The sequence below is a fragment of the Momordica charantia genome (assembly GCF_013281855.1).
Source record: "Momordica charantia cultivar OHB3-1 chromosome 10 unlocalized genomic scaffold, Mcharantia_2.0 BLBB01000010.1, whole genome shotgun sequence".
Classification (NCBI taxonomy): Eukaryota; Viridiplantae; Streptophyta; class Magnoliopsida; order Cucurbitales; family Cucurbitaceae; genus Momordica; species Momordica charantia.
Genome location: NW_028275158.1, coordinates 22,989,191 through 23,015,579, shown reverse-complemented (window position 1 = coordinate 23,015,579; position 26,389 = coordinate 22,989,191). Strand labels below are relative to the sequence as shown.

The 26,389-nt window shown below is 35.3% G+C and overlaps 1 protein-coding gene across 3 annotated transcripts; it reads left to right on the top strand.

The window, feature by feature from the left end:
- Window positions 1-1,498: 1,498 nt before the first annotated feature.
- On the top strand, window positions 1,499-25,008 carry ZWI (kinesin-like calmodulin-binding protein (ZWICHEL)). 3 transcript variants are annotated; one of them, XM_022302586.2, is made up of 24 exons: window positions 1,502-1,739; window positions 2,267-2,461; window positions 2,793-2,865; window positions 2,999-3,130; window positions 3,204-3,442; window positions 3,586-3,913; window positions 5,856-5,955; window positions 6,039-6,220; window positions 12,699-12,814; window positions 13,029-13,131; window positions 13,757-13,909; window positions 13,992-14,138; window positions 14,252-14,452; window positions 20,404-20,568; window positions 20,647-20,751; window positions 21,225-21,365; window positions 21,452-21,646; window positions 21,830-21,956; window positions 22,330-22,532; window positions 22,632-22,814; window positions 23,154-23,249; window positions 23,372-23,569; window positions 23,774-24,045; window positions 24,562-25,008. In XM_022302586.2, exons 2-24 carry the CDS (start codon window positions 2,316-2,318, stop codon window positions 24,752-24,754), a joined length of 3,798 nt encoding a protein of 1,265 aa, XP_022158278.1. In that variant the 5' UTR covers window positions 1,502-1,739; window positions 2,267-2,315; the 3' UTR covers window positions 24,755-25,008. The 3 variants fall into 3 exon arrangements, with proteins under 3 accessions (XP_087974815.1, XP_022158278.1, XP_087974814.1); XM_088118689.1 differs by lacking the exons at window positions 23,774-24,045; window positions 24,562-25,008 and having other exon boundaries at window positions 1,499-1,739; window positions 23,367-23,433; XM_088118688.1 differs by lacking the exons at window positions 5,856-5,955; window positions 6,039-6,220.
- Window positions 25,009-26,389: the final 1,381 nt, after the last annotated feature.

The following is a 26,389-nucleotide window of genomic DNA, read 5'->3' as shown; positions in this document are numbered from 1 at the left end:
TGATCATCGTTGAATTCATAAGTGTGGGGGTCGTACAATTATATTTTTTCTTTATTAAAAATGAAGAAACATAAACAAGAAACTAAAACGTTATCAAACGGATATGATGACAATGAATTGGGTGGGGGTAGAATTACGGGGAAATCACTTTTGTCCATCTTTATTGACATTATCATTGACATTTCTAATATTGATGTTGATGAATGATGATTATATTGTGTTAAGATCATTAATCTATTTAGATCAAATGTGACCCTTCACTATTTATGATATGAAGTCATGATTTTTACCACAATATGATTTTTCAAATTGCAATGTAACTGCCGTCCTTTTTTTAAATCTATTCAGCAATATATAATTTGCATTGCTACCTTAATCTTGATGTTGGAATATATATAGACTCTTATTTATTAATTTTTTTTTAACAAAACGAAGGAGAAGAAACGATGAATAGAAAGATAGGGTAGATTGATCCCTTATCCATGCAGGGATCACCGAAAAATTACCCCCCAAACTATTGAGTTAGCACTTTTCGGAAGATGACGTGCGATTACATGTGCCAACTGATTTGCATCGAAATGCCAACTGATTTGCATCCCTTTCGATGGCACAGACAGATACCACCAACTTGAACTCCATCAAACTTCTAATTTCCTCCGCAATCCAGAAATTTTCCATGACGTATAAGGCTTCGTCGATTACTAGCTTTTTCTAATAGAATCTAGTGGACATAAATTCTCTATAGACTCTTATTTATAGAGATTTGAAAGACATAAATTCTCACTAGATTAAGTCCACGTGAGGAGTCCTAAGATCAAATTCTCAGGGATCAAAGTTGTGTATCAAAATTTACAATTACTTACTCTTGATGTGAGATGAAATTTGAAAATAGTACTTTAATTGAAACATTTTTTTTCCAAAATATTTTGAAAAGAAGTACTAATTAAGTATTCTTTTGAAATTACTTTGAAGTACTCTTTTAAATGTTTTTTTAAAGGAATTAAGTATTCTTTTAAAATTACTTTGAAGTACTCTTTTAAATGTTTTTTTAACCTTTAAAACATATTTGAATATATAACTAGACACCATTAAATTTTTTATTAGTATTTTAGTTAACTAAAAAAACACTATTCACTTTTCTAAAAATCTAAAAAATAATTGGTATATATCAATTCCATTAAAATCGGTTACTCGTATGATTTATAAATTTACATATCTTGAAAAATCATAGGAGATAATATCTCAACGTAGGAACCATATCAGATTTGAAAAATATTTTCACTATCATTGTTTATAATGAGATTAAGTTATACAGAAAGAATTATTGTTCAACAAATAGAATATACGTGGAAAGAATTATTCTACACCTGATATAATATTGGAAGTTATCTAAAAAAAAGAACTATATGGACAACCAAAAGTTAAATGTACCTTGACTTTTTTATTTATTTTATAATTAGTATAGAATCTCATTATCTTTCTTTCCTCGATCAAATGAAATGTGTTTTGAAGTCGCGGGATTTTGTATTTTCCCCCCGGTTTGAAGGAGTAGCAGCGCGTTTGGATATTGTGAGGCCGGCAACTCAACTCGCTTTGGCCTTTGCTTGCCATTTAAAACACTCTCGTGACTCCCACCACTGCTCTCTCTCTCCCCTTCTACTGCTCCCTCTCCCTGTGGCTTCTTCTTCAACGACCCACCCACTCAGATCTCTCCGCCAACTCTCTTTTGGTTCCACAAGGTAACTCATTTTGCATTTTCTTTTCTTTGATGCCCCTTCCTGTAATGAAGTCTGGATCTATTTTCTTGTAGCTGATATGGGTTTGTTCTATACATACAACTTTTACTCTTTAAGTAATCGCTGCGTCCTTGGTGCGTTTCAATGTGTTATTGTCTCACTTTCGGGCGGTGGCTATTGATAAACAATGAATTTTATAGTTCGACAGCAAAATTGATTCCGGAACAGTCCAAAATTTCATTGCTATTTTGTCTCCCTGTTCCTTTCATTCTGAAATTTGTAATGAACGTACATTGACTTTAATTTCGACCAGTTCGTTAATTTCTATACTTCATCTTTGTCTTCTTCACTTCACGTTCCTGTTATATGGGAAACGGGTAATCTTTATTTGAGACCAGGCTCTGGATCTCACTTGATCGTACTGAAATTAGCCTTTTCAATTGTGCATCAGTGGGACATTTTCAACAGTTATAATCCTTATCTCATGGTCGAGGATGCTGATAATCAGAATCTTATGTCTCTTTTTGCAGTTTTTAGTTATAGGGGTCCAGAGAAGTTAAATTTGTTTCTGCAAGTCAAATGACCTTTGACATGGCTCAGAGTGCTAGGACAATGGGTTCCTCCTTTAACTCCAGCAGTGGAAATGATGATACTTTTCTTAACAGTTTTGCTGCTGCTTCAAATGGGGATGATTATGATAGCGATGGCTCCAATTTTGCACCTCCGTGAGTCCTAACAAAATACCCATCACAACTATTATCTCTTAAATTTTATCCACCTTATATTGAATTTCATGAATGTTTTTTTTCTTTAGTGGTTTTTTCTTTCAACAGCTTTGCACCTCCAGAATACCCATCATAGCTATTCATGAATTTCATGAATGTTTATTTTCTTGAGTGGTTTGCACCTCCAGAATTTCATGAATGTCAAATGACCTTTGAATGTTTATCCAACTTATTCTCTTTCAACAGCTCCTCAGCTCATATTATAGCTTGTTGTTTTCTTGAGTGGTTTTTTCTGCTCTGACAATTAGCTTTCTCCTTGTTGTTTTTGTAGTACTCCTACCACCATATCCATGGCAATTCCGGCTGAACTTGCTAGTGTCATACCTTTGGTTGACAGATTTCAGGTGGGATAAATTTATGATACCTACACTACAAGTGTGAAAGGGTTTGCAATGTTGTTTTTGATGTCTATCTTAATCTCTATTTTCACGACAATCCTTGAAAATTGATCTCTCTATATGTTATTATTTTCCAAAGGTGGAAGGATTCTTGAGGATGATGCATAAACAGATCCATTCTTCTGGAAAACGTGGATTCTTTTCCAAAAGATCTGTAGGTCCTCAAGTTCGGGAAAAATTCACATTTGAGGATATGTTGTGTTTCCAAAAGGTGAGAACATCTTTCTTGTCATGAAATTTAAGTACTCACTGAACTCTTACATGTAAGTTGTAAATTTTAACAGGATCCTATACCAACTTCATTACTTAAAATTAACTCTGACCTGGTGAGCCGAGCCATTAAACTATTCCAGATAATCTTGAAGTACATTGGTGTTGACTATTCTGATAGAATTAATGCAATAAGCTTAGATGAACGAATTGAGCTTGTTGGAAAACTATACAAGCACACTTTGAAACGTTCAGAGCTTCGAGATGAACTTTTTATCCAAATCTCAAAGCAGACTAGAAATTCTCCTGATAGGTATGCTCTAAAACTTTTCTGTTCCTTGTTGATCCTTGGTTTTAGTGATAAAGTTCTAGCACGAATTATTAATATTTGAACTAGAATGTATCCTCCTAATTTTTTTGATTGATCTCTCTATATTATGAATATCGATATTACAGGCAATATTTGATCAAAGCATGGGAGTTGATGTATCTATGTGCATCTGCCATGCCTCCTAGCAAGGATATTGGTGGGTATCTTTCGGAATATGTTCATAATGTTGCACAAGGCACAAGTACTGATCCAGAGGTTCAAGTTCTTGCATTAAATACACTAAATGCTTTAAAGCGTTGCATGAAGGCTGGTCCCAGACATATAATACCTGGTCGTGAGGAAATTGAAGCTCTTTTGACAGGGCGAAAGCTTACAACGATAGTGTTTTTCTTGGATGAAACTTTCGAAGAAATCACATATGACATGACGACAACAGTGGCTGATGCTGTTGAGGTAGATTCATGACTACTCTTCTTTTACTTTTGTGTATCTTGTCAATAAATAAATTAAAGATGATATTGTTTTCTTTTGTCCGTTAAGGATGGAAAATTATCTATTGAATTTTTTTGAAAAAAAATTATGTATTATGTGGGGTTCTTTCTTGTATTTTAATCCTTATTTACTAAAGAAACTGAGATCTTATTCTCTTAATTAGTGTATGAGTTATATGTCTGATCTCAATAATTAAATTTATGTTTATTTGTAATGTGTTTGTGGGTAATTTTAATCAAAAGCAGTAATTTATATATAATTTTTTATTAGCTTCAAAATTAGTTTTTTGTAGAAATTGAAGATTGATTTATACAGTTGGAATGACTGTCATTACTCATTAGATCTTTAGTTACAGTTACCTTCAAGGTGATTTTGTGGCTCAGAGATGGATTATTATTAAAAATTTCAAATCCTTTAATGAAATGATTTTGAAATGGATGATCATATCATAGACTAAGATATTATAAACAAAATGTTTGGGGAAAAAGGTTTTGATTATAACTGGAGAACTTAGGTGGAAACTTGTCTTTAAGCAGTTTCTCCTTTTGTATAATGGGAGATCTAGAGGCAAAATATTCCCTGCTAGGGACATTAGATGTTTTTTTATGCCCTTTCCTCTTGACAGCAGTGTCAGACTCATCTCTAACTGGACACAGAAAAGGTTTGACTAAGGGTTCCATGTTGGGAGTGAAGGGTCTAGCTTGCTTGTAAATGATGCCATTTTCTTCTGTTAGGGGAGGGAGGTGGTATGAGGATTCGTATCAGGAGTATTATTTTGTTGGTGTGAATAGGATTTTGGATCTTTCCAAATCAATATCGTTTGAAGATCAACATGAAAAAATGTTGTGGGTTGTGTGAATTATGATCCCTCTAGAGCTAGGTAGGCACAAACAGTATGCATTGAGATTTCCTTGTTGCCTTCTTCATCTCTAGGTTCTATAGTGAGTCATAATCCAAGATGCTTTCTTTCTCGAACCTCATGATACAAATGTTTTACCCTCCTAGAAGAAGGCTTTTCTCTAACAGGGACGAACTTACATTGATTCTATCAGTCTTTAGTGGTATATCTTTGCATGTCATTTCCATCCTCAACCTTGTAGTTGCTAGGCTCAAGAAATTTGTGGATTTATTGCGAGGAAAAGGTGGGTGAGCCCCGAAATTTGGGGTTGAAAGATGTCACTCTTTTGGCTGAGTGGTTGCAGAACTTTTCTTAAAACCTGATTGTGTCTATCATAAGGTTATTGTGATTAGGTACAAGCATCACTCCAATTGTTGGACGCAGATGTCCCTTTTCCCCCTCCTTTTTTATAATAAAGAAACCAACTTTCATTGAGAAGAAATGAATGGTTGGACACAGATGTGGTAGCCAATTACAAGTTCAGGAACTCGTGGAAAGCTATTTTCTTTGTTTGTTTGTAGGGTTTCATTTGGGGATTTTTAACTGTTTACAGTAGGACCATTTGATTGACAAGGCTCTTTTTGGGCACTTTTTCCTTGTATCTATAACTCCTCACTTGCTATGTCTATTTAAAATCCTTGTATGTTATTTGGGTTTTAACATTTTAAAACCTAGATATTAATTATCTGCCTGTCACAAGCATATCCAATTGGTTTGCATCATTGGTTATTAATCTTTGGTCAGTTTATCCTATCATTAGAAACTATGCCTTCAAAGCATCCTAGTCTTGGAGATAAATAGTAGTTGGGCTCCATGAGAAGAATTCTATTTATTTATTTAGAATTAAAGAAGCACTCTGTAAGTTTTGTTTTTGTTAGAAAAACATGGTTTTTGGCTTACTTAAGTGAATGTTTCCTCGTGAGTTGCACACTCATTAATGTAATTCATGAGTTGGATCTAGTATTTTAACTCATTTCCCCTCAAAACATTCATATTTTTGTCCAGGAACTTTCGGGAATTATAAAGCTGTTGGCACACTCTAGCTTCAGTCTTTTTGAATGCCGTAAGATTGTCAGTGGGGCTAAAGCACTTGATCTAGGAAATGGTACAATTTCTTTCATTACATTTTGTTTGTAGTTTGAACTGGAAAATAGACATCTCTATTCTTACACGGAGTTCTCTCAACAGAGGAGTATGTTGGGCTTGATGATAACAAATATATTGGAGATCTTTTAGCAGAATTCAAGACGGCAAAAGATCGAAGTAAAGGAGAAATTCTGCACTTCAAATTGACATTTAAAAAAAAGCTGTTTCGAGAGTCTGATGAAGCTGTAGCAGACCCAATGTTTGTACAGCTATCATATGTCCAAGTAGGATTTTTTATCTATTGCACTTCAAAAGATTTTATTTCTACTTAAAGTGATCCTTATTTGGACTTCTAGTATCATTTATTTGAAACTAGTTAAATTTAAGTGTGCTCAAGTGTTTAAATTTTTTAAATTTGTTTTTGATAAAAAAAGAAAGAAGTACATAGGGAAAAGGAGCATACTAAGGGTCGGAGGATTTACTTCTACCTAAAGTGATCCTTATTTGGACTTCTTTTTTGTTTTTTTGTTTTTTTTAACAAGAAACGAACTTTTCACTGATAAATGAAAAGGAACAAAAATTGTCAAAGATACAAACCCCCAAAGGGGTGAAAAGAAGAGGGATAAAGAAGGAAAAAATAAAAATAAAGATACAAACAAACCAAACTTAATAAAGGAAGCTTAAACATTACACAAAAAAGGCTCCCAATTAGAACAAAATCATGGAAGGAGAATAATTTGCAAAGAGATTGGAGAGAGCACACCATTGTGAGGCTTTGAACTTAGCTATACTGAAGCATTCGAAAGCTGAGTGGCTTTTCCCTTCGAAAGTCATTTGGTTCTGCTCAAACCATAACTCGGATATAAGCGCTTTAAGACCGTTTACCCAAAGAAGACTTGCTTTAGGTGAAAAAAAAGGACCAAATAGCAATTAAAAAGTTGATCAAGATACTAACTTGTCCTTTGCCCAAGCTAAATTTTTTTTTTGAACAAAATACAAATTTCTCATTGAAATAATGAAAAGGAACAAAATTGTTCAAAGATACAAACTCTCAAGCGAGTGAAAAGCAAATAAAATTACAAATAAAACTAAAAACTCATAAATTTGTAATAAAAGCACCCCAATTCAAGTTAATCAAACTAGGGCAATAAGGATTAAATAGGGAAGATAAAGAACTCCAATGGGAAGCCTTGAACTTAGCTAGATCAAAACGTGCTGGCGGAGGCTGCTTCTTTTCTTCGAAAATCCTCAAGTTTCTTTCATACCACCGATCATACACTAGTGCCTTAACTCCATTCAACCACGAAATAGAAATCGATCCACGACCACCATAAGCAAGTCAAATCCTCTTTGTGTACGAGGTAATCCCAACACAAAGTCCATAGATAGGTCCTACCAAATTGTTTCAGGGGTAGGTAGCGGGATGTATAATCCAGTATTCTGTTTTGTACCTTTGCTTGTTTGACAAATAAAGCATTTCGAGACATAGTTAAAAACATCATTTCTTAATTGCGGCCAAAAGAATCAAGATGTAACTAATGAGAGTGTTTTGTCCTGGCCAAAATGTCCAGCCAATCCACCCGCATGTAAGTCTTTTATTAAAGCTTCCCTTAAAGACGTGTGGAGGATACACAATTGATCTCCCTTAAAAAGGTAGCCATTTAGTAAATGAAACTCACCTGCATTTGTATGTTAATGACATTTGGTCCATATGACTTGGAAGTCAGGATCCTCATGATAAATTGTAGGTTATTCCTCGAACGCAATAATGTCTCCTTTAAGGAGTGTAAGTAAAGTCCCTTTTCGACTTAGAGCATCAGCTGCTTTATTCATAGTGGAATTTCTGTGTTTGATTACAAACTCAAACCGTTGTAAAAAAGACAGCCACCGGGCATGCATTTAGCTTATAGATTTTTGAGTATTGAGGAACTTAAGGGAAAAGTGATAAGTGAACCGTATAAATTCTTGGTTGAGCAAGTAGTGCTCCCATTGATTTAATGCACGAACAAGGGCATAAAGCTCTTGCGCTCATTTGTGCTCCATTTCTACCTAGAGGGGCTTAGTTTCTCGCCGAAATACTCAATAGGATGTTGATTTTGGGACAACACTGCTCCTATTCCCATACCCGAGGCATCAACAGCCACTTCAAATGGCTGTGTAAAGTTGGGGAGTTTTAGAACAGGGCTTTGAATGAGTTTTTCTTTTAGGGATAGGAAGCTTGTCGTTTGTGTTGTTCCCCATTGATAGTTACCCCTTTTTAAACAATCGGTTAAAGGTCCTGCTATTGTGCTGAAGTCTTTAATAAATTTCCTATAAAATGATGCTATCCCTAAGAAGCATTGGATGTCTTTAACAGAATGGGGTTGAGGCCAATCGGAGATGGCTTTAATCTTTGAAGGATCCATTTGAAGGCCGTTTTTGCTTATTATAAAGCCTAAGAAGGAAATTTCAGTGACCAAGAAAAGGCATTTTTTTAGGTTAATAACTAGCTTATTTGTATTTAATGCATGGAACAGGGTTTCCAAGTGAATTAAGTGATCCTCCATGGTGGTGCTATAGACTAAAATATCATCAAAATATATGAGTATGAATTTATGTAAGAAAGGGAGAAGAACCTGATGCACGAGTCACATAAAGGTGCTAGGGGCATTTGAGAGACCAAAAGGCGTGACTAGCCATTCGAATAGCCCTTCATTTGCTTTAAACGTTGTTTTCCACTCATCCCCCGATCGGATTTGGATTTGGTGATATCCACTGTGCAAGTCTACCTTAGAAAAGTAATGTGCTCCACCCAATTGATCCAAAAGGTCATTAATTCGAGGGATGGGAAATCCGTATTTGACAGTAATTTTGTTGATAGGTCTACTATCAACACACATGCGCCAAGTCCCATCTTTTTTAAGGGTTAATAGTGTTGGCACCGCACATGGACTGAGGCTAGGTTGTATATGGCCTTTAGTAAGTAAGTCAGCTACTTGATCATGGAGTATTTTGTACTCTGATGGACTCATTCGATAGTGTGGGAGATTAGGTAATGTAGCGCCGGGTATGAGGTCAATATGGTGTTGGATGTCTTGTAAAGGTGGTAAAACATCTTGTGATTGAATGGTATCGGGGAATTTATTTAGAAGAGATTGGACTTGAGGAGTGATGTTGTGTGTGGGGATAGTATCGGGTGAGTTGAAATGTGTGATAACAAGTCCAAGAATAGGCTCTGTTTTTGCGCACAGTAGTTGTTTCGCACTGCATAAATGAAATAATTGACCTTTCTCCAAAGTTTTAGAAGGTGTGGGACTCAACAATGGTAAAAGTACCACAGTTTTGCCCATCCATGTAAATTCGTACGTGTTGTCTCGTCCCTTATGGATAGCCTGTGTATCAAATTGCCATGGACGTCCTAGTAGGATGTGGCAAACATCCATATTGAGGACATCACATGTAATTTGATCCTTATAGCTCTTTACAATAGAGAGGGAGATGGTACATATCGTATTAACAAGTGCCTCACCTCCCGTTTTAATCCAACTAATCTTATAAGGTGTGGGATGGCGAGTGACTTTCAAATTTAGTGCAGAAACCAACTTACTTGACACTATATTTTCTGTACTGCCACTGTCAATGATGATGTTGCAGGCTTTTCCATTGACAGCGCAGTGAGTACAGAATAAGGAATGTCTCTGATGGGTGGATTGTGTCTTTGGTGCGAGGAGGATGCGCTTTAATATGCAAGAAACCTGTTCTCCATCATCTGGTTCTAGGTAAGCTACTTCTTCCTCAAAATCTTGAATGTGAGCAGTGTCAAAATCTTGTGTATCGTCGACTATATTGACAGTTTTGCGTTGGGGGCATTCATTCGATAAGTGTCCCACTTGCCTGCAACAAAAACATTTTCCTAAAGAGGGTCAAGCGTAGGTATTTGGAGTCTTTTTAGGGATAGGGTCAGTTGGTTTTACCTCATCAGGACCCTTACCTTTAATGGCAACCGTTCCACTAGAAGTAGCTTTGTCGAGTGTGGAAGTACCTTTCTTGGATGAGCTGGCTTGGTAATCACCAACGGTCCTTTGTTGATATTGTACGCGAAACTGATTGGCTTGCTACTCTTCAACGGTAACCGTTGTGGCAATGGCCTCATCAAGATAGCCTATTGGTTGGAGCTGGAGTTTTTCTTTAATGTCTGCACGTAGTCCGCTCACAAATATTGCCACTTGATATTGCTCATTCTCGCCAAGATTCGTCCTGGCTCCTAAGCGATGGAATTCTTCTGTGTAGTCAGCCATGGAGCGTGTTCCCTGGTGACAATTTTGATATTGATTATACAATATCTGTTCAAAGTTTATAGGGAGGGAGCGGTCCCGCATTAGCGTCTTCATTTTCTCCCAATTGCAAATAGGATTAGAATTTTTGTCTGTTGGTCTCTAATTGCTCCTACCAAGTAGAGGTGCCGCCTTTGAGTTTTAGAGCGACTAGTCATACCTTTTTGTGGTCTGGAGTTGCCATATAATCAAAGAAATTTTCTACATTCTTCACCCATTCCAAAAAACCTGCAATATCCAGCTTGCCATCGAAGTGAGGGAGATCCACCTTCATCTTGAAGTCAGTCTGATGGCGATAATGATGGTGCTACCCGTGATGCCGTGGCCCATCATCGTTCTAATGTAGATCAACATCTTCATCACTAGAAGAATTATCTTGCCAATCTTGTCGCCTGTGGAAACGATTATTCCTCCAAGGAAGAGGTTGATTATGCCGCCAATCTTGATTTCCCCGGGGTAGGTAGAGAGAATCTTGGACATATTGTTGGGGTAGATGTCGGACATTAGGCTCTGGTGTGTGAGGTATGTCTTGTCGTTGGGGAATCGGGTAGGTTTCTTGGTCAGGGAGGGAATCTTGGAACAATCTTTGAGTTGGACCTTTCTTCTCTTGACCGATGACAATTCCTTGATCTACAACTTCTTTTCCATTCTTTGTTCTTGGCTGTTCTTGCTGTACTTGCAATCCGTCAATCTTGTCTACCAAAACATTCAAAATCTGCTTGATCTCTACCACATTCTGCTGTAAATTTTCAACAGCACCTTCAACCATCAGCGAGCGAATGGTTGACGATCGTGGAGAGAGAGCGGCGGTAGGCTCCGCTTCTTTATCAACGAGCGAAGAGTCTCCTCCAATCGAAGCACTCTTCCTTCCCGCCATCGACAAAAGTCCCAAGGACGTTGGTTGCTCTGATACCAAATTGGTGTGGTTTAAGAACTCCAATCTTATTAGAATGAATCAATCTCATAAATGATACAAAGGGCCTCCTATTTACAGGGATAAGGGCCACTAACAAAAGAGATAAAAACAGGAAAGGGCTAGCTACTAAACTAACTAACAGTAAGCTAACTACGAACTAACTGATAGTATAGTTAGTTACATCAATAGGTGTCGTATGTGGAAACTTCAATTATTTGAGTAACATTTTGATCCATATACTTTCACAATTTCATGGGCTAAGGCTCTAAACTTTGCTTCAACACTACTCTTGACCACCACATTTTGTTTTTTGCTTCGCCATGTAACTAGATTTCCTCCAATAAAGGAACAATGACTAGAAGTAATTTTCTATCGGTAGCACTTCCAGTTTACTTTACATCAATATAAACTTCTACTTAAAAGTGATTATTCTTTTTGAATAAAATACCTTTTTTAGGAGTTCATTTCAAATATCTCTAGATTGTATAGGCAACTTCAAAATGAGTCAGTACATGTGCATGGATAAATTAACTTACTATGCTTACATCAAATGCAATATCAGGTTGTGTATGAGACAGATAAATTAATCTTCCCACAAGTTTTTGATATCGGTCTTTGTTTTTTATTTCTTCTACGTTTTTTGCTTGTAATTTCAGATTAGGTTCCATTGAAGTTTCTGCAATCTTGCAACTAAGGAATCATATTTTCTATAATTAACAAAGATACCTTTCAATCTTGAAAATTTCATCCATTGGAAATATTTCAATATTTCGAAGTCCTTGCTCAGTTACAAGATTTTTCTTGAGACCAATTAGACTTTCTTCATCATCACCGGTGAGAATAATATCCTCGACAATCAACATTGAGATTTTATTATTTGCAGAGTGTTTTTAAAATATAGTATATTCAGCTTGACTTTGAAGAAATCCATAGTTAGATACGACTTTTCCAATCCACTCAAACCAAGCTCTCAGAGCATGTGTCTTTTATTCAAAATAAGTTTAAAAAATAAATTTTAAATGCCACCAATAGGTGGCTACATTTGCAAGGACGTATAATTTGTGGTATTACCTCCTATGATATTTTGTGTTCAAACCTTTAGGTGGGGTTAGTAACAAAAATCCTTGATGTCTCTTGGGTTCGGAGCACCTAGCTAAATAGCTTTGATTCCGAATTATCAAAAAAGAAAAAAAGAATTAAAATTAGTTATGTAAACTTTTTCACAAAGGTTTTGGAACTTGAAATTGAAATATAACGCTGTGTTTGATTTGTTAAAAAAATAAATTGAATAAACTAAATCTAGAGTATGTAATTTTAAAAAGTTAATAAAATAAATAATACTATTTATTTAAAGTTGAAATAACCATGAAACTAACAGTAAAAGAAGAAATCAAAAAGTTTTCTTCTTTTTAGCACATTTCTCAGTTTCTGGATAAAAGAAAGAAGGTTGCTTAGAAAGTTACCGATACATCTTATTTGCCATTTGATATTTTTATATTTAACATCTATGTGACTGTAAGTTTATATTTACAGCTGCAGCATGACTATTTGTTGGGAAATTATCCTGTTGGAAGGGATGATGCTGCACAGTTGTCAGCATTACAAATCCTTGTTGAAATTGGGTTTATTACGAGTCCGGAATCTTGCAGGTAGGTGTTTTTATTGCTCTCCTTTATTGCATTTATTTATCAGTTTGCTTTCTTTTTGCCATATTAAAACAGTATCTTAAAATTTCGCTTTCTGTATTTTCTATTACAAGTATCTTCTTCATCCTCAATTATGTTGAAAGGAATAACCCTTTTGAGGATAGGTTTTTGTGCCCATTTATTTTAATTGGATTTTTAACCTTTTGATGGGTATTAGTGATTGGAATTCGCTTCTGGAAAGATTTGTACCCAGACAAATTGCCATAACAAGACCAAAGCGAGAGTGGGAGTTGGATATTCTCTCTCGTTTTCGTTCAATGGTATGATTTGATATTTGGATTATCCTGTTTCAGCAAATTTTTATCTTCAAGAATCTTTTTGGGTTAGTCAATGTTATTTTGAATCAATTATAATGGCAATATTACTGTCAATTTTATTTTATGAACTATTTTATTAAGCACTGGCAGGCATTCTTGTTTTTTAGATATAGTTTTTTGGTATTATTAAGTGAAATATTTTTATACTGTTGCCAATTTTGATCACCTTTGAACTGGAAAAAAATGTTAGTATACTATTCAACGTGATCTACTGTCAGATTAAAATTTCTTATCCCGTGAACTTTTTGCATCTATTAGTAACAAATATGTATAAAAGGTTTATTCTGAGTTTTCCTTGCCTTTTTTGATTATAAATGCTTTTGCCTTATCAGGCATTCAATTCTCAACAAAAAACAACAGTTTGCAATACTTCTTTGTTGGAATTTCCAATATTTATGAATATTTGTGTAAATATTAGCTGTCAATATTTAGTTATTATTGTCTTTATTTTATCCTTATGTTATAGTGGGTCCTTCCCCGGTATAAAGAAGACCTAGGTTGCACATATTTGAATGTATTAAAATATTATTATTCTCTCAAAATTAAGATACTCTTACTAATCTGTCAGGAGCATCTGACAAAAGATGATGCGAGACAACAATTTCTCCGGATATTGAGAACACTTCCTTATGGGAATTCAGTTTTCTTTGGTGTCCGCAAGATCGATGATCCCATTGGACTTCTACCTGGACGAATAATTTTGGGTATCAACAAAAGAGGGGTAATGAGATGCTTGTATTTAATTTTTCCTAAATGTGCCATCTGGCTAGTTGCAATTGATTTAATTGCTCAACTTTCTGTAGGTTCATTTCTTCCGTCCAGTTCCAAAGGAGTATTTACATTCTGCTGAATTAAGAGATATAATGCAGTTCGGTAGCAGTAACACTGCTGTCTTTTTTAAGATGAGAGTAGCTGGTGTCCTACACATTTTCCAGTTTGAGACCAAGCAGGTTTGCTATGTTGCTTTCATCTCCATGCGTCCCTAATTGTGTTTGGGAATTTCAGCCAACATGTGCCTCTGTCTGCCATTATGTTATTTTGACGAGGTGTTCTCATTTTTCAGGGAGAAGAAATTTGCATTGCTCTGCAAACGCACATAAACGATGTCATGTTGCGTCGCTACTCTAAAGCTAGATCTGCCGCGGTTGGCTCAATTCTTGGAGATTCTTCCAGCACTTTTAAGACTCAAAGTGTGGAAGTATATGAAAAACGAGTACAAGATTTGAGTAAAGACATTGAAGAATCTCAGAGAAATGCTGAACAGGTAACCCTTGAAAGAGTGCATGCATATGTGGTGCTTTGAAACCTTCTCTTCATGTAATTTTTTGGATCTCATAGAAAAAAAGTATAGTTTTTTTAAGTCACCACTTGGTTCGAAGCTTAAGTTGACAATTTCAATGTTACCTAAACTACTCACTTCAAATTTAATTTCAAACCTACAAACTTCAATTAATTACAATTTAAGTCCTATAGGCTATAACTTTGGTGCAAAAGGACAATTTCAAGTTAATGAAAAATATTTAGAGCAATAACCACTTCGGGGTAGTTTATTTAAAAATATTTGAATCCCAGAAGGCAAACTTAAAGTCCTACTACCTCAACAGTCATACACCCTCCTTTTATGTATTCAATAATAATTAAAACTGACCACATACCCGCCTTAACAAATCTAGTGGCAAAAAAGAAAAATATGAGATTTATAAAACCCCTTGGGGAACATTAGATGTCTGTGATGACTTTTTTTTTTTTTGGAAGATACAAACTTTTCAATGATAAAAAGAAACAACACGTGTTCATAGGAAACAAAACTCCTAAAAGGAGTGAAAAACCGAAAAGGAAACAAATACAAAGCTCTAGAAAGATTGCAACTTTTTCAAGCTGAAGGCCTTGAAAAGCATATAACAGAGTGCAGTCCCTCCAAACATGAAACCATGAACCAACGAAGATAAGAAGAGGCAACAAAAGAATAGACAACCCCAACAGTGAAATATTGAGCAAAAATACTTCAAGGTTTAGTTTTCAAGAAGAGCGATTCTTACTTCTTCAAAATATCGACAAAAGTCTTCCTTTTCATTGCTAACAAGAGAATTATCAATGCTTCGACTGGCAGAATCTTGAATGATTGGGAGTATTGGGGGAGGGGTGTTTTCCTTGTTGAATAAGGGACTTAACATAAATCTCTCTTGTTATTATATGTTTTTTAGGTTTGTATAGACTAAGGTTGGAAAGAATTAAAGAGAATTCTATAATTCTATTATCATTCACCGGAGAATGTATATAGATAAATATACAAGGTTGACCTAAGCAAAGAATGTAAAAGGACAAAATAATAAAGACTATTATAAAAATATAAAATGTAATAATTTAAGTATTCTAACACTCCCCCTCAAGTTGGAGCATATATGTTAAACATCGCAACTTGTTAGAGAGACAATCTATCGTGCTCCATTTAATGCTTTAGTGAAGATATTTCTTAACTGCTCTCCAATATTCACATATCTTGTATACATCAATCTTTGTAGTATTTTCTTGCATGAATAATGGCAATTGACTTCAATGTGTTTAGTCCATTCATGAAATACTGGCTTAGATGCAATACAGAGAGCTGCATGATTATCACACATAGTTTGGTTGGAGTGGTGATATCAAATCCCAATTCAATCACAAGTTGATATATCCACACTAATTCACACACCAATTGTGTCATTGTTCTATATTCTGATTCAGTGCTTGAACGTGACACCATATTTTATTTCTTACTTTTCCTAGAAACAAGATTACCTCCAATGAATACACAATATCTTTTTTTTTATAAGAAATGGAAAGAATGTATAGGAACATGAGGATAACTTGGATGAATTTGCTCCCGACTCTCTCCCTCCCAACCCTAACCCTAGCCGCCACCGCCCATACCTAACCCTAGCTGCCGCACCGTTCGCCGTCGCCGCAGCTCACCAACCCTAACCCTAGCCACCACTCTATCCCTAACCCTAGTCCTTGTTGTCTTCTTCCATTCGTCGTCGGCTCTCTAATCCTAACCCTAACCCAAACCCTAGCCACCGCTCTAACCCTAACCCTAATCTTAGCTGCCGACCTCTCATTCGTCCACCATCGCTGCTGCCCACCCTCACCTCCCCTCTCGTCAGCGCCATTAGGGTTCCTCGTTCGGTCCTTTTCCCACCATCGCCGCTGCTCTACCCTTCAGCGTCGGTGCCCCTAACTCGACTTCGTCGTTCCCTTCTGGCGGCCCCCCTAACCCGACGTCCTCCTCCGCCACCAACTCCCTCCCAATCTTAATCCACCGCCAACGTCCTCCTATCCTAAGTCGCCGCCAACGCCCTCATAACCAGCTCACCATCCTTTTTGGCTGCTTTCAAATGGATTGGAGAAATTGCAGCATTCAAAACAATTACTATTGGGTTGGGTGCGACAGTGACCGTTTTCTCATAAAAGACTCTAGGAAGAATATTCAGATTTCTCTTCAACTTTCCCAGCTTCAGTGGTTAGAAAAGGCTTTGGTGAAACTTCTGCATTGTCCTTTGTATTCAAGATTTTCCATGTAAGTTAGGGATGGGAATGAAACTTTTCGACTCCAGAGAAATAGACTCTTGAAAGGTTGGTTTTTGGAATGGGTTGTTTTGCCCTCTTCGGGTGGAAGAAAATCCATAATTGTACCTGCAGGGATTAGAAAGATCAGTTGGGTAACCTTTTGGGACATGATAAAAGACTCATTGATGAATTTCAAAGAGAAGGTATTGCAGGGTGCCTCAAACTTTTCTTTTGCAGAGAGGGCTAAGAACAGAGATAGTATGATGGCATCCCCTACTGTGGAGGATGAGGTTTTTGAGAAAAGAAAAGGGAACAACTCTTATTGGGTTCAAAAGGAACATGAAGTTGTGGAAACAGATTGGGATAATGCCATGGTTATCTCAAGGTTTTGCGCTCAGGATAGCTGGAAGGCAATCGTTGCCTCCCTCAAAAGTTCATCTCTGAAAATTGCCAATTTAACCCTTTCTTAGCAAATAAGGCTTTATTTAGATTCGAAAGTGGAAGACCCTTGAACTCTGATTGGCTCAATGGAAAATTGTGCAAGTTAGATGGATTTCACGTGAAGATGCAGAAGTGGGATCTTGAAAAGCATGGCAGGAATGAAATGACAGTTTGTTTTGGTGGTTGGGTGAAAATTTCTTTAGAGTTTTGGAACACAAATTGCTTCAAGGCCATTGGAACCCATCTTGGAGGTTTGAAGAAAATTTCTTCAACAACACTTAATCTGTTAGATTGTTCAACAGCTTTCATTGAAGTAGAGAATAATGATTGCAAGTTTATTCCGGCTTCTATCAAGATAACTACGAAACGTGGAGTGTTTGTGTTAAATGTGGTTGCCTTAAATGAAGCTATCAAGGCGTCTTTTCCCTCCGTTCAGCTTTCAAAGACTTCATTGATTGCAGATTCTTCAAATCCTTTGGATATCCAAAGATTGCAAGAAGTCTTGGGAGACAAAGAATTTCAATTTGGCAACGTTTCTAATAAGGTTAGCTTGGAAAAGCATATTGCAATTGTCCCCTCAGCTACTCAAAACGCACCCGTTGCCCCAAAAGATGTGCCGAGTCAATTAAGCACCCCTATGGTCATAAAAGAAGTAGGCATTGGTCAAAAAGTGGGCATTATTGGTCCTACTGTTTTTTAAGAGCTAAATGCAGAAGCTATTTTGAACCAAAAGTCAAAGGGCAACCCATTCCCACTGGATATGAAGAATACTGAACGATTCATTCAACCCCTTCCTTTTTACTACTCTCGTAGAAAGCCTAATACTAATTTTGGAAACGAGCTTGCAAAGTTCTCGGTAGCTGAAGGGGTTCAAGTTAACCTTAATAAGGCTTTCTTTGAGGAACGAGAAGTAGTTAGTAAAGATTGTTTGGATAAGGTAAATGTTTTGTCCATTGGCACTATCCACTCCACTAACGAAGGTTAGTCTCTAGATCATCTTCCATAGAATTCTCGGATAATGATTTTGAAGATGAGGATGGCGCAATTAGTATTAGTATTTTAGACTCTTTTCCAAAGTCAGACATCCCAACTGAGGACTTTTCTGAGCATTCCTATGCGGACGATTTTCAATCTTATTTAACGCCCACAGCAAACAACCATTCCTTCCTTTTTTGAAGAAAATGAGGATTACCCTTGTCCCCATTGAATCTGTTCTCTAAACAACCATTCCTTCCTTTTTTGAAGAAATGAGGATTACCCTTGTCCCCATTGAATTTGTTCTCTGAGTTTTAAGTTGTTCGAAATGTTGGAATGTTCTCAATTATGTCTTCTGCAGATTTTAAAGCTTCGTAGTTTTAGTTCGGTTGGTTGGTTGATGAGGTTTTCAAAGTCTTCTCCAGCGTATGGTTTGACATTTAGTGGTTTATACATGGAGGCTTTTTGAAGACAACATTGAGACTTTGTATTTGGTGTTTTCTCCTTTTTAGCATTTGGGCTGCGATCTGTTCTTGTGCCCTATCTTCTACTTGGTTCTTTTTGGAGTTTGGTCTTCATTCTTGGTGCTAAGGAAGGTTTTTTCCTCATGCGGTTGTGTCCCTGGTTTTAGTTTGGTTTCCCAAGCTCGGCAACAAACAGTTTTTTTGAGTTCTGTTTTAGAATGCTTTTATCTCTTTTGAGCTTGTATTGCTCTTGTTGCGATATTTATTCGTTATTTTTCTATTCTTCTCTCTTTTCTTTTCTTTTTTCACCACCTTGGGGGTTTTGTATCTTAAACATTTTTCCTTTCCATATATCAATGAAAAGTTGTTTCTTGTTAAAAAAAAAAAAGAATTGGAAAGAATGTATTAATCACAAAAGAGAACAGCCTAAGGGCAAGGGGTAGAGAGAGCCCCTTCCCAAAAAAAAAGAATGTATTAATCACAAAAGAGAACAGCCTAAACGCCTTCCAATTGTGAAGGATAAAATAGAGGGAGTGATTAAGCTATAGCACCACCTAGAAGTAGTAGCTGAATATTACTCCACAAAACTTTAAAATCTAAAGAAGAATCTTTAAAATGTCTATGGTTTCGTTCCAGCCATAGATTCCACAAAACTGCTGCCACCACGAAGGCCCACAGAGTACCTTTAACGTTTTTGAACCTTCCACCAGTTAAGGCTTGAAGGAGCCAAACTTTATATTAACCACGTCCAGGAGCATCTTTCAAATAACACAGAAATATGTTCCAATATGACCCAATGGTCAATCGTAGGAGAACTCATATAATGACTCATAATATTTATTGGGTAAGCTATGTCTGGCCTAGTCACTATAAGGTAATTTAACTTTCCTCTAACCACTTATACCTCTGAAGATCTTCAAATAATATCCCTTCTTTTGTAAGTTGTAAATTAGGCATCATCGGGGTATTATGAGGCTTAACACCTAACTTTCCTGTCACAGTTAACAAGTCAAGTACATATTGTACATATTGTCTCTGTGATAAAAAAAATTATCTTCTTGCTTCTTATTACCTCAATTCCCAAGAAGTATTTTAACATTCCCAAAATCTTTAGTGTGGAATTGACTATGAAAAAAAGGTCTCGAGAGATAGGATGCCTGATGTATCATTATCATTATCAACAATAACAATATCATCAATATATACAACTAGTAAGATGACACCACTTTTAGATCATTTATAAAAAATAGAATGATCTGACTTACTCTTCTTCATTCCAAAGTCCTCAATCACCTGATTGAAACCATGCTCGTGGATTTTATTTTAACCCACACAAGGATTTACAAAGGCGGCATACCTTTCCATTCTCCCTTGAGCAACAAAACCCGATGGTAAAAACCAATAAATTTTCTGAAGCTAAAAATAATCTATGTAAATTCTAAGGGGAGTCGAGATGAGAAGGTATAAGATAAGAGTTGTAGTTTGGAGGGAAAATGGGCAGATCACCCTACCAAAGTAGGAATGACTTTTGGGTAACACCAGGACCTAGAGAGAATTATATTCTTATAAATTTCATTGATAATATTCCTTTGAATTCTATGGAAAATGAAAAAAATTGGATATTATTGCCTGGCTTCTGGTCTTATAAGAAGGATTGTATTTCTTGAGTTCTTTAGATTTTTTGAAAATTTGAAATAATTGGATTTCATTGTTTAGATATTACCATATATCCTTAAAAAGTGTTTTTCATGTTATTGCTTTTGTGATGAAACCTTTCTTAATGTAGTTGCGGAAGGAATTGAATGAAAAGAATAAGCAAGAAGTGATAATGCAAGAAGAATTGGAGACCTTAAAAGAATCTTTGAGATTTGAAAAGCAAAACTTAGTTGAGGCAACACGTTGTCTTGAGATGCTCAGATCGCAGTATGATGAAAAAGACAAGGAACATCAGGTTAGTACAACTTACTTAGCATCGCACATAGATTCAGCCTCTATATCTATTTATTTGGTCATTTTATAACATTTTCAGGACCTGTTAATGGAAAAGAGGGGTATGGAAGCAAGAATAACCAAGTTGAGCACCAAACTGTTGGAAAGTAATGTGAAAAAAGATACGGTTGGAATTGATGAACAGGTACAATTTTGAGCCGTTTGTTTGATCAAAAACAGCTTTATATTTTGTTTTAGAAATTGTTGTAAGAACTAGTCCAATGACCTGAAAAGTTAAAACTGTGATTTATAACTTGTTTAAAACGAGTCCATGATTTTCGTTGGTTGGTTTTTGCTAATATATTCTCAGCTTCATACCAAAAAAAAAAGTAGTCCATGATTTTAAAAGAACAACTAATTTCAAGCCATCTGAGAAAGCAAACTTGGGAAAAAAACAAGGAAAATAAATATTTAAAAAAATAATTTAAATGCATTTTAATTTTATTGGATTTTTGTTCAAAAAATCAGAAAGCCACTCTTCAAAACAACTTCCTAACAATCCTTTCCTTTTTCTTTTTCTGGCATCATTTTTGTAATTCAACATTTTGATTGATGTAACCATTTAAGTGATACAAAATATACTCCTAATTGCATTGAGTTGAATGTTATATTTTATAGCTCTTACAAAAGCTTCAAGATGAGTTGAGGCTCCGGAATGACGAGCTGCAAGCCACTGTCGAAATTAGAAAGAAACTGGTAAACGAAAAGCTGTTGCTGGAACAAAGAGTTTTTGGACTTGAAAAGAAGACTAGTGATGAGGTACATGATATAGTTTCTTAATATGATTTCATCTTTGTCACTTCTTACATTACAAGGGTAACATGTATTAAGTTCTTTACTTGCAGATGGATCATCTCCAGAAAAGCTTTGAACTCGAACGCAAAGTCTTGAAACTGAGAGTGGCAGAACTTGAAAAAAAACTTGAAGGACTGACTCAAGAGCTAGCTGTCATGGAGTCAACTCTGGCGATCAGGAACTCTGATTTGGCGACACTGCAAAATAATTTGAAGGAACTAGAGGAACTACGAGAGATGAAAGAGGTTCTGCTCCTATCCTGATATATATGAATATATTTGTTAATAGTACCCATGTACTGATTGTTTCTATTTAATTTGGCAGAAACTGATCTAACTTCAGTATCTATTATACACTTGGTGTATCTTCTCTCTTTCCTTTTTACTTTTTTTCCCCTCTTTTTTTATTATGATTCTTTCTTTATTTAGGACATTGACCGAAAGAATGAGCAAACAGCTAACATTTTGAAGATGCAAGGGGCACAGCTAGCTGAAATGGAAGCGCTTTATAAGGAAGAACAAGTTTTAAGGAAACGCTATTTCAACACGATAGAAGGTTTGTTTACCTTGAGGTCTATATGTAATGAATTCTTTTGTCTCCACGGGTGAAGTACTTGCTGCATATTATATTAAATATAAAACAGGCTTAAGGAGAAAGTTGTGTTTACCACTGGTTGATCTAGTGGTCATTGAGACATGACTTTCTTCTCTACTTTTCATCAGATCAATGGAAAGTTGGTTTGTTATGTATATATTTTAATGAATAATATAATACAATACACACATATTAAGTGCTACAAATTGATTTATTTTATTTCTCTCATAAAATTATCATGAATTTATTATTATTTTTTTAATATTTTACTTGTAACTTGTGTAAAACAGCTTCTTGAAATGTTCCACTAAATTTGCATTTGAATACATGGCAGATATGAAAGGAAAGATTAGAGTTTACTGTCGACTAAGACCTCTTAATGAAAAAGAAATTATTGAAAAAGAAAGAAACATGCTTACAAGTCTAGACGAGTTCACAGTTGAACATCCATGGAAAGATGATAAGCCAAAGCAGCATATGTATGATCGTGTATTTGATGGCACTGCCAACCAAGAAGATGTCTTTGAAGATACACGGGCAAGTTTGATAGAGTTCTACAACTATTTTTTTGTTTTTTAGTAGTCGTTGAAAATACAAACCATGAATTGACACTGTCTTTTGCACAATATGATGCAGTATCTAGTCCAGTCTGCTGTAGATGGTTACAACGTATGCATATTTGCTTATGGTCAAACTGGTTCTGGGAAGACATTTACAATATATGGATCTGAGGACCATCCTGGATTGACACCACGGGCCATTGGAGAACTTTTTAGGATTTTGAAGCGGGATAGTAACAAGTTCTCATTTTCATTAAAGGTGAAAGCTAATGCAACCTCAAAATAATGATTTACATTCTCAAAATATTAACTTATGTTTAATTCATTACTTTCTCGAGTTCAAAGATCATAATGCATACAATGTATACAGCGTATGTCATATAACTAAGATTGCTCATTATTTATATTCTCAAAATACTAATTCATGTTTTATACATTATTCTCTTGAGTTCACTGATTATAATTTTTTTATAAGAAACCTGAAACACATGACATGTGAGAATGCATGTGTTTATAACGCACATGTTTATTATTGAACACCATTAGAATGTATAGATGGTATTTCTATTCTTCTAACTCATACTATACTTTGATATAGGCATACATGGTAGAATTATATCAAGATACATTGGTAGATCTTCTTTTGCCGAAGAATGGAAAACGGTTGAAACTAGATATTAAAAAGGATCCAAAGGTAATTATTTTAATGTTTAATCATTTGTTATTTTCACAATTTAATGTGAATTTTCAATCTGAATTCCAATTTATTGGAATTTTTACTTCTAACTTTTGTGGATAATTATTTGATGAGGTTAGGGCATGGTATCCATTGAAAATGTCACAATAGCCTCTATTTCAACATTTGAAGAATTGAGAAATATTATTTATAGAGGATCAGAGCAACGACATACTTCAGAGACTCAGATGAATGAAGAAAGTTCAAGATCACATTTGATACTTTCAATTATTATTGAAAGTACCAACCTTCAAACACAATCTGTCTCTAAAGGAAAGGTATGGTACTAGCATATCAAAATTTTTATTTTATAAAACGTGAAGGACATAGATGGTTGTATGATTTAAATGTGAAAATTTGCTATTAGGCTTAGTATATATGCATTTCCATCATCCATAAGAAACAATCAACTTCACAAAAGATACATAAGGTTTAGTGAGATTTTTTCCATGGTAAAAACAAGTGAAAGTTCTCTGTTGCAGCTTAGTTTTGTTGATCTTGCGGGTTCAGAGAGAGTAAAGAAGTCAGGTTCTTCTGGTAGCCAACTTAAGGAAGCTCAAAGCATAAATAAATCACTTTCAGCACTTGGAGATGTTATCAGTGCTTTATCTTCGGGTGGCCAACACATACCTTACAGAAATCATAAGCTAACAATGTTGATGAGTGATTCACTTGGTGGTAATGCCAAAACGCTTATGTTTGTTAACGTCTCTCCAGCTGAATCCAACTTGGACGAGACATACAATTCACTCATGTATGGTATCCTTTTTTGTTATTATATCCATACTCTGAGAAATTTACTAAATTATCTAATATTTTTTAGATCACATAGGAATTTATTCCTAAAGTATCTCTTATGATTTCTACAATTCACTCGTGTCTAGAAGTTTGATTAAGATCCTGATATGAGAATTTATTTAGAAGTCAATAAATATGGACCTAAATTATTATTCTGATCAACTTGGCATATCACTCTTGGATAGAATTTAATTGAGTATTTATTTTGCTTTTTAGCTCAAACTTTTGGGTTCTATTTTATATGTCAATTTTCTAAATCATTGTGGCCTATAAAGAAGTGGGAAGTAATAGGTATGTTTGATAAAATTTCTTCTCTCCTATCTATATTTGCACAAAATCGTTCTTTAATATTAATGTTATGGTTCGAAACAGAAAAGTATATTATTATCAAATATGAACGGAAAATGAAAACTTAGAGAGATTATATATTTTCATAAAAGTTTTCATTTTATGGATTTACTTTGCAACTCAGGTATGCATCAAGAGTTCGATCGATTGTCAATGATCCAAGCAAAAATGTATCATCTAAAGAGGTTGCTCGATTGAAGAAATTAGTTGCTTATTGGAAAGAGCAAGCAGGTAGGAGGGGAGAGGATGAGGACATGGAAGAAATTCAAGACGAGCGGCATACTAAAGAAAAAGCAGATGTTCGACATTCCATGTAGAGCTTTTTTCCAATTATCGTGTACCTAACTTGCTAGGTAGGGTTGGATGATGAGATGTTGAGTAAATGCCATTAGTTACCATTCTTATGTCTGATTCTTATCTTGTGTCAATTGGGACTGGGATTGTAAGGCTGTGACTAGCTTATTAGAAATGCATCGTATTGTATAGTTTGAGTGGCTTTGCATTGTATATATGGACAGACGTGTTTATTATTCTATTCATACAATACTTATGGATGCAAATTGATACTTCACTTTTGTGCCCAATGCCCATAGTACTTTCTTTTCAAGGAACAACCTCTTCTATCCAGATTATTCGAATTAACTAACATTTAAAGGGCTGACTTTTTTTTTCTATCTTTAGCATTTAAAGTTGTTTAGAAGATTAATTATTGAGTGTTTTTCGGTGAATAGATATGAACTTTGTCTATATATTGAGTTCCTGCAATCTCTAAATAAATAATTCTTTGATTTTTATGTTTGGCTTCTTGTTTGCGAATAAGTCAAACTAAAATTATAGAGTATATAAAACTTCATGATACTAAGTTGTATCACCATTTATTCAAGGTTTCAAAATGCATTGAAATTGACTTTGAAATGTTTTCTGAGAAGTTTCCAGAGTATTTAGTCGTTTTATAGTCTTCCAAATTTCTTCATTTTTGGATCCTCAATTTGCTTCAAAGTCTTTGAATCTTATTGGAGGCATTTGAGCCACAAGTTCGACATGGAAATCATAAGTTTGAGCATGCAAGTATGGTTTAGAAATTAGAGGGAAAAAAAAAAGCTGTGTCAGAGGAAAATGTGGAATAGGACAACAATAGGGGAATTTGCCAGAATGACCTAAATTTGAGATCGTCAATTATATTGGCCCTGTTTTTAAAAACTTGTTATTCTAACATGTAATATTGTTTGAGAGGGAAGTATGAGAAAATTATTTATTTTTTCCTTTTTTTTTAAATAACTCTCTCTCCCTCGAGAAGAAAGAATAACTCTTTTCTCTAGATCATAGTTCCTCGATACTGAAATTCCCAAGCCTCCTTTCTCTTTTTCTTCCTCCAATCAAGCCCTTACTGCAAAACTTTCAAGCCACCATTAGCGATAACGGGAGGAGAGGGAAATCGAAACTTCGGTGGAGGGAAGCAAGAGGAGAGAGAAATCAAGGTTTTGGTTGAGGAAAATCCGCGGGGAGAGAAATCCAGATTTTGATAGAGGAAATCTACTGCGAAAAAAAATATTAAAATTTTCAAACAGGAAATATTTGATTTTCCAGTCTTCAAGCAGGTTCTATTATAGTTGGGAATATTATAATTTTAAGTACCTAAGCTACCTAAGATTATACAATTGAAAATACTCTCACTAAACCCACGAGATACAAACTCCTTTTTTCACCTGTTCACAACCACTCAAGTCTCTCTTATTTAGATTCTGTACAAATGAAACCTTAACAAAATTGTTTAATTTATAAGAAGTCAAATATCTCAATACTTATAAGAAAACAATCTCCTTATAAGAAAACAATATTGCAATCAGACAATAATATCTTATTCCTTGTAGGAATTGGTGGTAGTGTTGCAAATCATTTTCCTCATAAGACACGGGTCATCTATTTTGGCTCCATTATCCCAACAATCTCCC